The 18781-nt window shown below is 41.2% G+C and overlaps 1 protein-coding gene across 1 annotated transcript in view; it reads right to left on the bottom strand.

The window, feature by feature from the left end:
* Window positions 1-18781, bottom strand: part of myo9aa (myosin IXAa) — a 91283-nt gene that overhangs the window by 56532 nt on the left and 15970 nt on the right. The window contains exon 2 of the mRNA XM_029497778.1: window positions 13691-14644. Coding sequence (XP_029353638.1) covers window positions 13691-14557 — 867 coding nt within the window. The 5' untranslated portion in view covers window positions 14558-14644. The remainder of the gene's footprint in view (window positions 1-13690; window positions 14645-18781) is intronic.

The raw sequence follows: 18781 nt of genomic DNA, 5'->3' as shown, positions 1-18781 counted from the left end.
GCTCCTGCAGCCACCACGACCCTCAGAAATAAGCAGTTGAAAAGCAATGACTGTATATAAAACCTTATTCTAACAATAAAAAATTATCCGGCTGGTTGAGTAAAAAGTGCAACATGCAGTTAAAATCTCACCGCACAGCAAATGTTGGTGCTTTAATAGTACACCAAACTCTAAGCTCCTTGTTAAAAGCAGAGAAAAATACTATTGTCAGTATAAGGGCAGATTTGGTGGCATTTCAGTCAGTGCTATGCTTTGAGGATGACAGAAGGTTGAGTGGCCTCAGTCAATTTGCTTCCTTGTATAGGATGTGTTTGACAAGCGCTAAGTAAATGTGCTCAGGCATTAGGAAAACAGGCCTATCTTTTAGAGCAAACACTAATCCCACTCACTCCAGAAGCCAGTGTAAATATGCAATTTCTCTATGCCGACAAGTTGCCCGGATAACCTGCTGCAACTTCGAACGTAATATCTCCCTGCTGTTATTCTGAGAGAGCAGGCAGCTGCTGTTAGGATTCTTTTTGCCAACGAGGAAGACTGCAACAAATCATAACAAAATGCTTAAATGAATGTGCTAAATTTACTGAGCATAATAAAAATCAAAGCAGTGCCTGTGTAGAACATGTGATACTGGTAGAGACTGCATGAGATTTTATTGTAGCTTCTGCAGGTGAGGAACAAGCCTTTGAGGGCCCCTGTAGAGGGTCACAAGGTAAACCTGAAGGGTTGAAAGATGATTAATGGGGTAGAAATGCCAAATAACAATGTTCTGCTACGCAGATTTTGTATATATTCATCAAACATATTTCTGATATCTGTTTTCTGGTGACGTATGGATTCATTTGGACAATCACAGTCATTAAACGTTAAAATAATACAGAAGAGTTCAAAGAGGCCAAAAAACAGGGCTTTGTTTTCTCAATGCATTTCATGCAATAAAATCATTTGGGTTTTCTAAATGCAAAATCCTGATCTAAAGTGTAACCAGTTTCTGTAGCTGTCTAAAATTTACTTTTTTAGTTGTCATTATGCATCACTGGTTACTTGCAGCCTAATAAAATATAAAATATGCTAAAATTAGTATGTGTCAACTTTAATGACATGACTTGGTGGTTTTTGCAAAGGTTGTCTTTTTCTAGACTCCCTTATGTCGCCACTCTTTTCCACTAAAAAGTAACTCTTTCTGATATGTGGTTCCACTTGACAACATAGAAGACGTGTATTGTCCTGTTATCCATCCAGGTGAAGTGCACAGAACAAGCACAAGATGTGACTGCAGGCGAAGTCGGCTGCTTGACTGACATAACACATGACAATTGCAGGTTACAGAGCAAAAGGCATCTTCAGATAAAACCATCTGTTAACTTTGCACTGTGCACTCACATAGTTGTGTGTTTTTCTGTGCGGTGTGGTCTCTTGTGTTTGTGGAGGTGTGCCATGAGGGATCGCAGGGTGGATTTATGGACTGGTGACAGTCCTCTGGGCTAGCAGAGAGACCTTAATCCAGCTCTCTCCAGTCAGACTGTGTGGTGAGCACAGCATCTCCAGCAGCTCAGCCCAGTCCAAAGCAAAGGTGTAAACTATTGTCATGAAACGCTTTCTTATGTGCAGGACTTCTTTCCTAGCTGTAATTCCATACATCCACAGAAATGAACCGAAGTCTCTCTTGAGAAACATGAGAGAGAGAAGAGAAAAAAAAAAAAAGAAAAAACAACCACAAACAAACAAAAAGATCAGTGCAAAGCGAGAGAAGCAGAAACAGAGCAGACATCAGCAGAAAGGGAGGAAAGGCAGGAAAGGCAGGAGGCGCAGAAAGGAGCTTCCCAAATCTGGCGACCATACAGTGAAAAGGAATGTAATAGTGAGGGGGAGTGAGGGGCGGGTTCACGGCGTCCTGGAAAACATGGAATCAGGTCCCAATTCAGTATGTTCAGGACGAAGACTCAAAGTGTAGAGGCCACATCTGACCGACACATTTACAGTGTTGTCTCAAGCCATTACACATAAAAATTTGCCTAGTAGATTGATGGGGTGTTTCTTTCTGTTTCTTTCTTCAACTGTGAGCTCATAGCAGAGCTGAACCATGTTACAATGAATGAATCACTCAATAGAAATTTGGTAAAGTTTCAATAAGATCTTCAAAGACGTCTGTCAAGTAGAAATGCCAAATATTACAACCTCTGTGTGTATTTGCTCTTTTGTTTTCAAATGAAAGTACCACCACAACCTCCCTTTAGTATACAGTGATGGACAAATTCAACAACTCAGTTCATTTCCCGAACTACTACAATTTTTTTCCATTGATCCTAAAGCCTGATTATTTTCTTAATTAATCAGATGAATAAATTATTTGATAAGCCGATGATGATTTCAAACGCCTTTCAACCATTCAAAAGCTAAATTTGATATCATATTAATCAGTCTATCTCCATTACTACAAACTGGATCAGCTCAAACCATTGAACTCTTATCAAAGTACCTGTAGATAAATTTTCTGTCCACGGAAAGGCCCCAGGCCTGGGAACTGAACCCGTGACCTTCTTTTGTGGTGCAACGATGTTAACCACTATGCCTCCTTGCTGCCACATCCATAATTATTTCAGCTTTAAATATTTTTTTCAGGTTTAGGAGCGTTATTAAGCAAACCTCTCCTTGGGCTTTAAAATTGGTGACATTTCTGTTGTCTTAAATTTTATCTGCAAATGATTACAGAAATGAAAACAGTTCTCAGTCACAGTTATGCCCCGAATAATGTGCTTATAAAACTTTTCCCAGATTTGGAATGCAAATATAAAAACGGACCATGATGCTGTGCAATCACAACCAAAGCTTCCTTTACAATGATGCAACTAAATAATAACACTGACAGCTGACAGAATGCAGACCGTTACACGGGAGCAGTGTCACGTTGACAAAAACACAGTTCACGGTCAGCTCAGTCTGAAAAATGGCTGCACACGTTGCACTGCAGGACAGAGAGGATTACTCTGCCACAGAAATGTAAACCTCAGTATTTATGAGCACATCTTCATGAGCTTCACAGTCCGCTTGCACTAACAGTGCAGAGCTGTTGCTAATTGTTATTACAGATCAGTCACTGGCAGGCTGGGCCTCAACTTTCCCAGTTTCTCAAGTTAACGCGCGGCCAACTGCACACACGATGACTAGGGTACGTGAAAAAGGAGAGGGATCTCTTACACGTTAGGACAGTAAAACAGGTTCTGCCGACAGATGACAGAAACAAAAACTACATTCAAACAGGTTTGGGATATTTGAAGTCATATTTATGATTTGTTGCTGACATGATACAGTATAGTACATCCTCCACAGCTCCACAGGTGAAAGGTTACATCAAATTACCACGTTAAAAATCATGAGCAGAATCGGGACCTGAAGCATCCCTTTTTAAGTTATCTTCCACATGGCCCTCCTGTTTTATATTAAAATTATAATAATTTCTGACACTGACAGCCACCATTTAACTTGCTTAGATAAGTTTGTAAATGTTAACTTGGAGGGCTTGGCACGGGTGCTAACGTCTCAATCGGCCTGGCTTTGTGTCAAGTATCGCTACATTTCTATCAACAAATCCAAGCTGTGTACCCAACACTGTCAGCATTGTTTGAGTTTTAGCTGCTTGTGCACTTACTAATAGAGATCATCAATTCATTTATCTGCTGATCTAGAAATACCAGGGAGGAGAATAATAACAGACCAAAAGAAGTCCAAGGACTAAAAACGAGGAAGAATGTTGTTGGAAGAATATAGTTCCTTAATTTAGCTATAGACGTTGTCACTCTTTGGGCTGTATTTCGTTGAACTATTGGAATTGAATTTGCTTCACTTTGCTAACAGTTGTTTAATTACACATTCATCTCGTCACGTTTCTGACCTCCTGGTGAACTGCAGCTCTGACATTCATTCTGTTTCTAGCTCCTGAAAGAAATGTATGTAACTGTATGTAATATGGTAATGATACCTCACTTTCTTTTGGCCCACACTGAGTTCACAGAGCCATTTCACCACAGCAGAAAACAACATGACATCACTGAGGCTGAACCAGAACAGTAAAGCAAATTGAAAACAACTCTGAAGCTCTGTAAAGCCAAGTGGAGCTGCAGATTAGGGGGATAATTCTCTGCAGGTTCGTCTCTGTGAGCGAAGCCTCTCCTGTCGTCAACTGTTCTTCACATTGTCTTCTGAGAGAATAGTAAAATACCAATTACACTCAGTTTAGGAAAAAATTGCTTCATTTGAAGCTTCATGGCTTCATTTCGTTTTTTGAAAAATCCATCTGGTCTATCAACTATTTTCTCGAACTTTAAAGGAATTTAATCCAGATTCTGAGAAATCTTAAAAACGTATATGGCAATCTCAATATATTTCACCTGCTTCTCTTCCACTCATTTCATCCTTCTTTTAAACTCACACGCTCACAAGCACACATCTTTCTCGCCCTTTCCCTATTATCATATCCCAAACTATTTACCTAATGAAAAGATGAAATGATGAAAAGAAACAGCGCAGAAACCTCTATCTCATTATGATGCATGCACCCAGTGAATCTCAACCCCAGTTAGTGTCAAACTGCATCTCTTTGTGTGTGTTGTACACCACAGCATGTGTGTTATGGCCTCTCAGTCATTAGCCACCACCCATCTTATAGTAGTAAAGCTCTGTCCACACAGCCAGCCTTGCAGGCAGAAAGTCGGAACAGGTGGTCTTATCAGCAACACGCCCTTATGTAGGCCATATGTCAAACATTAACTGACCAGCGCGAGTCTAATATGGAGTTTTGCTACAGTGAGACAATGCTGCCAAGTGAAGGGAGTGACTTCGCACGGTCACTACACTGAAGCTGAGCCACATGCGGATGGCAAGAAAGGAGGTCAATCCAATTAGATCTGAGAGACAAACATCGGGACTCCGTCCAATCCCGTGCCAATCCTATAATATCCGTCCCCTTTAGGTGCTCTGTCTTACATCGCACACAGATGTGTTACACTGGACAGCTCACACATTGCAACAGCATGTCTGCCTTTTAAACAAGAGGAAATGTCACGGTACCATGTTTAACCCGATCCGAAGAGCAGGGCTTTCCTATCGCACCCAACATCATCATCAGTGTTTGCAGAAATGTACAAATTACATTCCGTCCTTCCGTCCTTAAAATCAAAAAACAAACACGCACAGAGAGACTTGTAACAGCTGATGTCATGAGATACTATACAGTTGGTAGGTAATTTCCCCACAGAGTTTAAGAAGCTCTGACATTATTAGCGCTGTGAAGGCGTGCACAACATCAAAGAAATGCTGACGTTTCCAGCATGATCCTTCGTAAGGACACCTTTTTCTACTTACGGTCCTTTAATGTCTGAAGTCTGAGGTCAGCCTTTACAGAGCAGAGGCTGCCTGAGAGACGGTAGCTGTTAAAAGCTTTATGATAGAAATGAAGCAGGTCTTCATCTTTACTAAATCCACTGCAGCAGAACTGCAGCAGCTCTTCAGAGCCATTGTTCTGGACAGGTCATCGTCATAACCAACTTTCCAGAGTGTGGCAACTAAGTGTCACACTTATCTTCTGGCTGGGGGCGGCCCAGTGCAGATAGACAGACCACTATTATAGTTACAGGCCAACACAGGAAGACAGTGATAGAGGGACAGAATAAGGATGATTGTCATAGCACATGATAACATGATAATTGCATTTCCTAGGTGATAACATATCAGTGAAATCTTATCTTACTTGAGAGTTTCATGTCCATTCCTTTAAGAGCCAGAGGAGGGGATAAAAATGAAACATTCACTGACCAATTTAAGACAAACAACCAGAAAATCTAACCTGCACTACATTGCTCTGCACGCGGCCAGCTGGGAAGATGCTTCCATAACCGATTTGCTTCGGGGGTGACATCCCTCAGTTTTTCTGTTTCCTTCCAGATGTGTGCGCTTTTCACACAGCGTTTTATTACACCACATCTGGACATATGGGAAGCACAAGATGACCACAACCCACACGCATGCACACACCATACAAGAACCTCTCAGCGGAGAGGTCACCTGCAAGGATTTATGTAACTGAAGTGAAGAGTGGAGGGTGTTCTCAACATTTATGTAACAGACTTTACTGTTACTCAAAAAGTCATGAGGATGGAAAATTTGCAAGAGGAATGGAGGTATTAGACAGGAGGAGGTGCTTTCAGATTTTAACATTTTCAGTTTTTGTAGCTACCTGTTTTATTTTTATAAATATATTCAAAGGTGGATCATATCATATCTGTCAGCTCTTTTACTGAACTTGAAAAGGTCTTAAATTTCACACTGGAACAGAATAACAACTTCTGCTGTGAATAATTTCTTTCTACTGTTGCTGCTCATGTAAGGTGGGGGGGTGTGACTAAGCACCCACAAAGGGATTTTAAAAACAAGCCCTGAACATCCACTCCTCCACAAAAAAAAAAAAAAGAAAAGAAAAGAAAAGAAAAGAAAAATCAGACAAATGTTTCTGAGGAGAGTTGAGCCAGCTGCTGGTGGAGTGAGGGTGTGTGTGAAACTAATATTTCTGCTATGTTTAGAAGTCACTTGTTTTAAAAGAAGGTCATTGTGCATTTTACATCAGAAAGAAAGTGTTGTCAGAGCAGTGGTGCAGCTGATCAAATCTGACAGCAAGTGCTGTGTCTCACTGTGTGTGTGTGTGTCTTTGTGAGTGATGCTGATGAGGCACCTGCAAACTCCAGCATAAATAAAGAGCCTGTGTGAGGACATCTGTTGCTGATGACTGACGAGTTGACTCAGAAGGTTTAGTGACAAGACGCAGCAGATCAGGTTGCACACTAACAGATCAGAGGGACCTTTTCTTCTGTTGACCATACAATACGTTTTTAACAAAATATATCTGCACCTCATTCTGTGGTCCTTTTACAATGATTGCAAATTTAACGTGTGAGCTGTGTGTGTTGTCCAGTCAGTGGCATTGACCTTTGAACTGAGGGCGAGGCAAAGTTTGATTCAACTTCCTTTTGACTGCAACACAACCTACCGAGCTGACAGAAAATCACTCTGTGCTCCAACAAATCTCTCTCTCTCGCTGCAACTTCTGACCTCAAGCTGCTGCAGCTGGAGTAAGAGGCTGCGTCAACGCTACCCTGTGCTTGAGAGTTTGTTCTTTTGTACAGAGTCACTGACAACGCAGGAACAGTACGCACTTCTCTTTCACAGCCAGTGGTACCCGTCCTCCTGTATACAGTTTCAGACAAAAATAGGAGCTTGGCACCAGGCTGGCGAGATAAACAAACAGTGAAAAGTAGCAGCTGGAGCTGCTGGACTTCTTTCAGCTGAGCAAAACGTTGTTAACACTGGCTTTATAAAATCTGCAGTTGTTGCTTGAGGAGTATCGTGTACTGAATGAAAACTATGGTAACTAGAGTTACCATCGCAGTTGTCATACTAATAAATCCACTATTGTTTCCATCATCATACAAAGTTCACTGTGTTGTGTACAACACCTCAATAACAAAGTTGGAAGAAGTATTTTGAAGTATACCCAAATTCAACTACAGAAGTGGGCAAAACATTTCCTTTCCTTGATTTAACACAAGTTTCATTTGCAATCATATAATCACACCACTCCAATCATCAGTCAGCTCCCAAATCAATAATGGCTAAAAATAAATTTCCCACGGCATTAAAAGCTTTGATTTATACAAGCCAAAGTCCAGTAATGTTTGTTCCATTGGCTACTTCCACTGTGGAAGGTGAATAAAGGGACGAGTGACTCATTCATTTCCTGCGATATGTTTTGAGTGTGATTAATGGCAACTATGAGGGTTATAGAGAGCAGAGGAAGGACATCATCTTCTGGATGAGGTAAGGAGAAAAAAAATAACCAAATGAGATATTATATAAACTCCCAGAATTTTCACCGCAGAGAAAGAGAAAAACTGTAATAATAAAAATAAAAACTGTAGCTGTAGCAGAGTAGGAGAAACTATTGAAACAGATAGTCTGACTGTGAGATCGAGACTTCAGTTTGCAATAATGACGGACACAAAGTGGATTTTGTTAGTTAAGTTGCGAGCCATGATAGATCATCCATCCCTCAGTCTCCGGACACCTGCAAGCATAAAACACACACACACATCTTGATACTATGCAATTGTCAAACCGAGCTGAGCTAGTGATATGCACAAAGAAAAGTGAATTTACACAACTAAGATTAAGCTCAAAAAAGCAATCCTGTGGTCAACTGTGTTTTTATACCATAAGGTCCAATCCAGTGCACTACAGATAACCTGGCACCTGACACTTACACCGTTTGTGTTGTTTAACCAGGGAATGCAGCCTCTAAACAAAGGCCGCTTGCATCACTCTTAATCCTAGTTTAACCTCAATAAAAACACACAATAGTGTAACTTCACACTCAGGCCAGAGACACTGTGCATCAACCTTACGCAATCATTTCCTCTCTTGCTCTTATCACTGGTTTTTTTCCACCCTTTCTTCACACCTGCCCACCTGGAGAAAACAACACTTTCAGGGCACAGCAAATCTCACAAAACCCCACCCAGTTGGGGGAGATCCCGTAATACACACTAATCCTACTCAGTGTTAGTGGGGGCTTCAGGGAGATGGTATTAAATGTGCAAGTGTGTATGCATTTCTGTGTGCGTACATGTGCAAAGCAGCAAAGGAGATGCTGAGAGGTGACGCTGCCTGACCCGGGCTAACTCACACCCTGCAGGGTTTCTGTTGGCCGAGACCGGAGAGGAATACAAGAGCTCCAGTGTTCACCAGGCCAACAAGGTCTGCAGATCACTTTCATAACAACTCCTGAAATACAGAGGGAAACAACACTAGTGGAACAAAACAAGATTGTAAGAAAGAACTAAATGCAGAACATTTTTTTCCATTCCAGAAAATATGCAAAAACCACAATTTAATTCCCCCTACTTCTAACTGCTCTTATGCGATAAGGAACTGATTTGTTGAGGTAAGCAGATAATGTTGCTGCTAAATTTGATGGCACCATCTTGGCACTGATGGTGCCAGTCAACCACGTTTGAGGAGGAGCACATTATTTTTAGAAAGTTGGTTTGTTCGGGTAGCAGATATTTTCTCCAATAATATATATTCTGCAAGAAGGTTCTGCCACTGGGAGATGTTTAGAGACCGTTTATTTTTCCAGTTAAATGTATGTTAAATGTTCCAGATTAATGTTTGGTTCTTGTCAGGTCACAGATAAAGCAAAAGTTAGGTTAGTGGGGTGGGATTCTGCAGTCCAAGATGGGGAAGAGTTTCTGTGCTACCATTGAGCAGAAGTGCTGCACCGGAGAACAGAGCCATCAGAGCGTGGAAATAGGTATCTGACATGTTCTGAGTGCATAGCATGCATATATCAGAGTGAGAAAAACCCATTCTATGCATTTTGTATTGAGTTGTGTGTGATCTGTGAAGTATTTTGAACTGGATCAGCCGTACATTTGAGGTTTTTGTCATTTTAAATGTATTTTGGCAGATCTGGGTCCAGAAGTCGAGGTCTGCGGACAGAGACAGATCTGTTTCCCATTTCAATATTGGTAGATGCACAGAATGGGTGCTTGAGAGTAATTTATATATTTTACAAAGGGTTTTCTTCCTTTTTGGAGAGAGCTTTGTGTTGTCAATGGCCAACTCTAGAGGCTGTACAGTATTATGTAACCTATTCTTCTTCTTCCTAATTGTCTTGATCACCCGTAGATATTGGAGAAAGTCTCCATTTTTATATTCCAAAAGTGTCAAATCTGTGGCTTTCAAAAATAAGTTGTCCTAGAAGAGGTGATGAAGGTGGGTGACTCCTTTCTGCTCCCAAGTGCTAAAATGAAGCGAGGGAGATGAAAAGTCTGGGTTGTGCCAGATCGGGGAGAACATACAAGGTTCCAGCTGGGAACCTGTGGTCCCTAGAGCTTTCCACCGAGCAGAGAGGGAGGAGGCTACCATGGGGTTTTTGAAACAGTTGACGCTGGAGGGTCATGATAATGAAGGGGAGAGCAGAGATACTGATGTTGTGACAGTCTACCTGTTCAAGTTAAAGCCAAGAGTTATAATCTGCATTTGGATTTATCCATTTAGTGATATATTGTAGATTTGCCAAGTAGTAATCCATGAAATTCGGTGCATCCAATCCTCCTTCCGATGTATTTTTTGAAGGGTAGCTGTTTAATGCACTAACCTCTTATTACTGATATGCAGAGTATGGAGATCAAGCAAAAAGGCATACAGACTTCAATGGTAAGGCTGTCCGTCAGAGCAGATTGTCATCCATTGCTATTCAGCCAGTGACAGCCCCACTCATTAGTATTCATGTTCAGGCAGCAAGTTGCTCTTAAACATAAGCTGAAAGTATGCTTTAGCGGGAAAGTAAGGTGCAAAGGAGCTAGATATCTGCCATATAATGCTCTTTGTAAGAACGACTTAAAACTTCATACTATGATGCTAATTGGCTTAGAGGCAAAAGGAGATAGAGAGTACCCAAACTATTTGAAACTGTGAACTATGTAGTCACAAGAATTTATTTCACGAATTTCACGTCATTCTGAGTCATATCACTCGACTGTAAACAACACCAGGAATGACAGGCAGCAGATAAGTCTAAAACCAGCTATTAGTGAGGTATTTGCTGTATTTCACATATTCTTGTGTTTGCCTTCACTCTGCAGGGTCAATCCACGTCCAAAAATGTTGAAAGCAAGATTAGTAGAAAACATAAAATTCCCATTCAAACTCTTGACCCAAAAACTGAAGTGTATGGCATCTCAAATTGCCTTAATTTAGAAAATAACCATGTTCAACCACAATGCTGTGACTGGGAGTACACGCCTTTATGATCTATTTTTTCATCTCCTCCAAGCTGACTTTTATTAACTGGAGCACTTAAGCAACAGGCATAGTCAGAAACTTAACACCTAACTGTAGCTGTTGGCTGGTTCCCAGGAACCAGCATCTACTATTAATTCTACTATTATTAATTTATTTTTAATAGCACACGTCATACTAATGTAAACTCAATGTGCTTTACAGAAGATAACAACCTGAATTGAAAGAAAAGAAAATTAAAAACACATTGATGCACACACAACCGTGCGTACTTGTTAGCGTGTCCTTGCATACCCAAAGACAAGTTAATAGCCAAAGGAACTAGAAAAGAGAGATGTTTTATTTTATTTTATCTTTTTTTTTTTTTTTTTTTTTAAGAAAAGAACTTCAAGAGCATCTCTTCATTGGCTTCAGCTCTCAGGGCGGGTTTGCCCCTCAGTGAGTAGACATCTGTCTCTGCTTTGTGCAGGCTCAGCCATTGTCCTGGTCTCTGACAGCCGTCATTTCTCAAGATAAACTGACTTAGTACTTCATCCCCCAGAGTGTGAACTACATTAACACTCCATGTGGTTGCCATTAAGCAGGGCGCTAAATTCTTAGTGGCCCCCTGTTGTCAGATTTGGTGTACAGACTGTGGAAAATGAATGTTAAAGGCATACATGCTTCTCAATCCTTTGATTGATTCCAGAGTAAAAACTCAAATTAGAATCCTGAAAATATTCTTCCACCTGACTGTGTCTGTTTACTGCTTTTCCTTTTTAAATATGAGACACTTAATTCTGAATAGATAAAGTCCAATCAATTTCAAACCCAATGACACAAAAGCATTTGGAGAGTTCAGCAAACAAAACAAGTTTCATAAGACTGTAGCATCTGAAGATCATTTAGGAAGATCTTTCATTCTTTTCATTAAAGCGTCATTCATCACTTTAGAGGCACGCCAGCCAGGCTAACAATAAACTTTAAAAACACAATCAGGATTCAAAAAGCAGAGCACCACATATCATCTTTAATCTTGTGGCTAAATTACCAACCAATATAGGTTTTACTAACCTGTAGTTTACTTTGTTCCCAGATAGTTTGAGTGCTTTTTTTTTTTAACCTTGAGACTTGTCTAAATTTAAATTACCTTTTGACTGACAGTGACTTTAGCTGAGAGGAACTGATGCAACCCAACCAGCACTTCCTCTTCTTGAAAAAGTCCCTCTGAAGGCAGACTGTATTTAGCTTTTCTCCCTAGAAATGCAATTTTACTCCTCAGGATCTGCAAACAGGTTGAATTCCCCTCAAAGCCAACTAAAGCACAGCTTATGAGACCAGTGGCCCATGTCGGAGGTCAAATTTAAATCCAAAGCTCTTCAACACTGAGTTCAAATAAAATCAGTTCCAGCTGAGCGCAAAACTTTTCATTGTCACTGGACAATGAATTTAATGAAACCACAAAATATGACAAATAATAATATTAGCATGCTGCTTTACCTGTTTGTCTATTTTCCTGAATGAAGAGCTTTATGATGTATAATATTTGAATGAGGTAATGTTGGCTACCGCTCTTTTCCTCCTCTCCTATCTCTCACTGCAGTAGCACCACGGCTTTAGACTTGGCATCAATCACCAGGAGGTGAATACGCAATCTTGCAGTGCAAACAATTAAATGCTGCTCCTCCGCACTCAGAGTTACTCACTCGTGTTGCTGTGCTGAGGATTAATCCGGCATGCTTACACATTAACCCCAGAGACGCATTAACGAATGGCATTCCTGAGAAGACTGTTTGCTAAATGGAGGGCAATGAAACGCAGCGTGGAGCTACTTCTCCTCTTTCTGCCTACTTTTGAACTTGACCTCAGAGCTGTCACTTGAGCTTGGTTGTACTGCAATAAACACTTTAAAACCAATCCATAAATTAGTTGGTAGATAATGAAACACCGAAATGTGCATTTCAACTGTCCTGTTCTTTGTAACTCCTGAATGAATGAGCAATGAGCAACTGCTGGTGAGGTCAGGTGATTTGACAGTGGGTGGAACAACCCTATTTTTTATATATATATATATATATATATATATATATATATATATAACCTGAGTATCTACAACCAGGTATTCAATTAATGTCAAAGGTGCATTAAAAAAACAAAACAAAAACAAAACAATGTAAGCTTGTCAAAGCTCGCAAAAAGGTCTGCATTTAAGTGACAGACTCCTCAAGAGGGAAAGGAATATGAGTGGAATGTCTTGAGTGAAAAAAAAAAAAATCCAGCTTCCTTCACAACCTTCAGCTGGGCCTCCACAACGTCTGCCTCCAAACAATCTTTCCAGTGTGCAGGGGAGAAAAAAAAAAAAAAAAGGTCATCATCACAAAAACAAGAATCTGCAACTTCAACCAATGATAGGCCAGTGGTTGCTTACAGATAGAGAGTTCCTCTTTGCACGCATATAATCCCCACACAGCTGGACTGAAAGTGCAATAAACCTCTGAATAGGGGCAGACACAGCTGAAGGCCAACCATAGCGGCAGTGGTGGCCAAAGCAGTGTTGTGTAACTAACATTAAAAGCCACACAGAAGCAGGAATCAATCCATTTAGACAGGCATGCTGTTTAAACTGAACGCAGAGTGAAACATATTGGTGTGCCTAGAACATCTACAGATGTTGCATATTGACACTATAAGTCGCGTCAATCAAACTTGTCTCCAAGGATGAGAGGATTTCTGCACATCGACGAACTTGAAATGAAAACCAATCAAGATAGAACCTCGAGGTCCACCATTCAAAAAGTTACTCTGCAACATTCATAACACCACTAACTTTGTTAAAGCACAGAATAACAGCATTTGTGCTTACCTCCAGTACTGGCCCTGCCCCCAAGATTATCTGCTCCACTCCACTGGCAAAACCTTTCTGGCTGAGAGCGGTGAGATGATGAATGAGAAAGTTTGTGCTCTGTGTTTTCCCAGAGCCGCTCTCCCCAGATATAACAATGCACTGATTCCTCTGTCTCTGCAGCATGGTGTGGTAGGCCACATCCGCCACGGCGTAAATGTGCGGCTCCAAATCTCCCAGTGTATGATTATCATACATCTTCACATACTTGGGGTTGTAGATGGGCAGGAACTTGAAGGGATTTATGACAATGAGGATGCTTCCAACGTAAGTGTAGATCTTTTCCTGGCGGAAACGCGAGCGCAGGTTGTCCAGCAGCGAGCACTCGTTCAGCTCCGGCAGGCGGCACAGATCTGCGTGGTCGCCCTGAGATTCAGGTTGTGGCAGCAGCCCACGTTCTACCATCCGCCTGCGCTCCTCTGTGACCTGCAGCCACATCTGGAGGCTGCCGCCATAGTGAATGGAGCCATCTAGGTTTTTCTGTCTTAGGAGGAAGCGGTAGTCTTCACCACCAGATAGTGGGCGATGCTCCAGTGCCACACGTGGCCACAGCATCATCCTCTGCACAGGACAGTCGCTGGGGTTCAGAATCCATTCTTCCCCACCGAACTCCTTCACCTCAGCGAGGACATAACACTTAGTGCGGTTGAGCTGGAGGCGTTCAATGACATGTTCGATGGCCTCAGCAGCTGTGGTGGTCTTGCGAGCACTGATTGGGCAGTAGATGGCACCCTCAGCGAGGGCGCCGGGGTAGATGCGTACAGTGAACTCCGAGTTCTCAAAGCGCTGCCGCCGGCCCAGGGTGCCCACGCCATCACGAGCACTCATGGCGGAGCAGGAGTTCCCATTAGCAGCAGCCCGGCACTGGCACGTCCTTTACTGGGCTGGAGGGTCCACCAGTTCAAGACATTACCACTGCAAAAGAGAAAACAAAAGTCTGATTCAATTGATGAAATAGTTACGAATACACAAGAACTTGCATATATTCCAGGAACTTAACTTTTGATTAGACATCCCAAAATATTTTCAGACAACTTGGGTTTCAGGAACTTGTGTATGAACTGCACACACAGAGTGGCTGATTCTCATTCGAACTCAAATAAATAAGTGAAACATCCATCGTTTATTTAATGATCTTAGACATTCATTCCAACAAACAACTTTGTCTGATTATGACACGAAGACACTGTGCTGTTATGTAATCTACTAAAAGGGCCAAATCATTCTGCTGGAACTCGACATGTATTCTCATAAAGGATAAAGGAAAAGCCATCAGATAGTAAGAATTACCATTAACACCAATGCACTCTCCCAAGCACACACAGCTGCCGCCCTCTTAACTGAACACACAATCAAGCCATTCACAAGTCCCCCTCTTTAATACAAAGCATTGGGACATCATGGGGTGAGTGGAGGCCAGAGATCCAGAAATAGAGAGAGAAGGGATTTATTGACTCAACTGCTGACAGAAACTCTACTGCTCTGTGATTTCTTCACTATCATGAGGATATGGAGTGTTCATCTGAATGGAACAATGAGCTGGAAGCTATTTTCAAATGCTAAAAATAAAATAAATAAATAAATAAAAAGGGTCATGGTGCCATTTGAGCAATATGTATGTTCATCACCAACGCAAAAGCAAACTAAAAAGCTGAGTTGATTATATATTATGTAAACGTGGTATCAAAGTGTGTCAATACAAGTGAGGTGTGTGTGTGTAGAAAATCATAGACTGAGGAAATGACATTTGATGATTTCTCTACTGAGAAGGCCAATATATAAAACAGCCATCGTGCATGAAAGGACTCTGCTTCACAATAGCTGATCTATTCATCCTTTTAGGTCACCCAGGTACAACCGCAGTCCTGTGTATCATTAGTCTGAAATGTTCAGTGCATTTCAGGAGCCATTAGCCAACATCTCGTACCCACATCTCTTCAGTCAGTCTCATGAACTCCTGTTTAAGATACAGATTCTCAAAGTGCACAGTAATGGAGAGAGTGGGAATGAGCTTCAACATGTTGACATCAGCTGCGTCTTCTTCATGTGGCTACAGAAAGGAATGTCACAGTGTGCCAATTAAGTTGCCACTATTAATCAAAGTGTAACATGTGTCACGGCTTCTCTGTTGAGAGCTAAATTAAGTTCAGAGAAATTCGCTACCTTTCTCTCCTGCCATTGCAGTCCATGGAGGTAATCCACCACCACCTCACATGTAGCCAAGAGGTTCACTTCAAGGAGTCACTGCACCCAACATCTGGCTTGCTCTTAACTTGTAATATTTGTCCAGACTACATTATAAGAAAAAAGGGATGAAAAGCTAAAATTAGTTAGACGGGGAAATGATAAGATAAGGTAACCCTTTATTGATCTATCAAACAGGGGAAATTATTCACTACAGCTGCTCAATATAGAAAGCTAAAAAAGAAGATAGATGAAAGAACAAGAAAGAGAGACGTATCTTATCTTAAATGTTTGTGAACTAATCAAATTCACATGACCAGGACAAGCTGCACAGAATGGAGAGATGGTACCATGGCACCAATTAACAAAGCTCCACTGATTTAAGTTTTGCTAAGCTCGGTTGCTGTCTGACTGTCTGAAACACCCTTCACCCCCCAGAAAAGACTGCCCACCTCCTGAGTTCATAACCCACAGCTTATAGGCGAGAAACATCGCCCAAACTCCGTGTATTACCGTCATATTACAGCCTTGTGCACCTTACATTATCGTCTGTAGCAGACAAGATGGCATAATGGAATAAATAAATTAAAGATTAACCTGCAAATAATTTATTGGAATAAATGAAATAGATAAAATGCCTTTCATATCACAGGCCATGAAGAAGACAGTGGATCATACGCCTCACTTGCATACAACCTACATGAATACATACACAACGGGAAAAAGGGAAAGCAGGAAATGGAACAGTGACACATACAGTTGGTGCACAGAGTGGAATACAAAGGCTTTCTGCAGGAAAATGATACAATGCTGCACCCCTGCCTGGTCATTTCCTGTCGCCCCATTTCCAACCTCTCGTGCCACGTGTCGCCTCAGCAACTTTGATACAACCATGCGCCATATAAACACACACACACACACAGGCCCTTCCCCATTTCCAAATGCAGACACACACCCATATGAAAGACAGGAAAACATGCACACATCGCCCTCCGATCGCCCTTCCTACGCTCATTCAGAGCTGTCAATGGAGCCAATATATTTATATACCGTACATATATTCAGTGCCATTAAATGACTGATGGATATATTACCCGTGCATGCATGTGCGTGCGAGCTGAGCACCAAGTTCGGGCCTAGCGCTTGGAACAGATGGTCAGCTCACTGCTTAAGGGATAGGGAGGGGAGATTGAGGGTTGAGGCAATGCTAGACAGCACAGGCCCATGCTGACTGCCTCTCTGTTTACCATCACATGAGGACAATCAACTAATGGTCATCTCCTCTAGGAAAACAGAAAAACTGGCCAATCACAATACATCTCGCCATAGCAACCATATCTGGTGCCATCTTTGCTCTCCATTAAGCTCGGCCTGGAGCGAATCGAGGTGGCATGAGGGAGATTCTGCTCAGATTGGGAGATAGGAGATACAAGTTGTTGAATAATGATGATCTTGTTGATTATGGACAGGGAAAAAAAACCCAGCAGCATCAATGGAAAATTAGTAAATAAAAAAAATAAATAATGTAACTGAAATGGCTACAAGAAACAAAAACAATCAATTCAATCCAATCAATCAATTCCATATAAATTACAGACTTTTCCATTAGATGACACTAAGAATTCAGGGCACTTACAGCCAAAGAAATTTTCTCATCAACAAGTGCTGTGACCTACAAACCCAGATTATGTGTTCTGATAATACTGATTATCTGCATTATGGTCTTCACACAACACACACACACACACACACACTTTTGTCAGACTAGCTTTTTATGTAATCCATCTTGATAAATACTCAGTGGAATAGTTTTGCATTTCATCAAAAGAAGGGAATAATAGCAAGCCATAGCAAGCCGGTTAACTTAATTTTATTCAGAAACAGCAGATACCTTCATCTTATTTTATGTCACTTTAACAAATAGGCTGTTGTGAGGTTCAGGGATTAGCCTTAAGGCTGTAGCCATAAATACTAAGGCGGGGTGGCAGAGTTAGGGTAACTCCAATTACAGAAGGGAGTTTGTAGAGTCCCTCAGAGCTGAAGCTTTGTTTATATACACGCTACAAGTGCAGCTGATCATTCTTCTGAACCCAACAAGTAATGAGTCACACAGTAGCAATGAACAAATGCTGTTTGTCATGATCTTTACATCAAATATGGGTTCAAAATAACAAGGGGAAAAAGAGAGGAAAACATTGTACATGAATGATTATATGAAATTGGGCCCCAACACCAACACACATGAAATACCTCCACCCCCTTTGAGGTAGAGGTCCAGTGGTCCATTTAGGCCCAGCAGCCTGCAAAGACATTCACAGATCTGTCCATGTCTTGTTTATGGACAAGCAGGTAGCTTGGCTTAAATACCCTTCAGGTGATCAGAATGATCACCCGTTTAGGAGAGAATATAAACAAATGAGAGATTAAGCCTCAACACAATGGCAAAAGGCATGATAATTGTCTTTGTGCAAGAAAGTGTAGCACAAATTTCATTATTACTGAAACAGAATGAAAATGCCATTCATTCCATTATTCCAGTTGTAATACAAACCCTTATGTGGTTGTATGAATTGTGGTGAATCCATTCCAACAGGTATAAATCTGTCAAAGCAATGCACAAAAAATGTCCCACCAATTACCATAACATTGATGGTTTGAATTCTTGATGGCGATTCATCAGTAGCAATGACTCACTGGTATCTCTGGCTGGAGATGATACTCTTTAAAACTGCCTTTTTGGATAGGATACAAAACTATTCATGCTTCAGGCCAGAATCATAAGAAAATTCAACTGTGACATTGTCAAATCAAACATCATCACTGCCATTGCCAAAAAAATAAAAAAATAAAAAAATAAAACTTTTTTGT

The sequence above is a fragment of the Echeneis naucrates genome, chromosome 3, assembly GCF_900963305.1.
Source record: "Echeneis naucrates chromosome 3, fEcheNa1.1, whole genome shotgun sequence".
In the NCBI taxonomy this organism is placed as follows: Eukaryota; Metazoa; Chordata; class Actinopteri; order Carangiformes; family Echeneidae; genus Echeneis; species Echeneis naucrates.
Note: the sequence above shows the minus strand (reverse complement) of the source record. Positions and strands in the feature narration are given on the sequence as shown.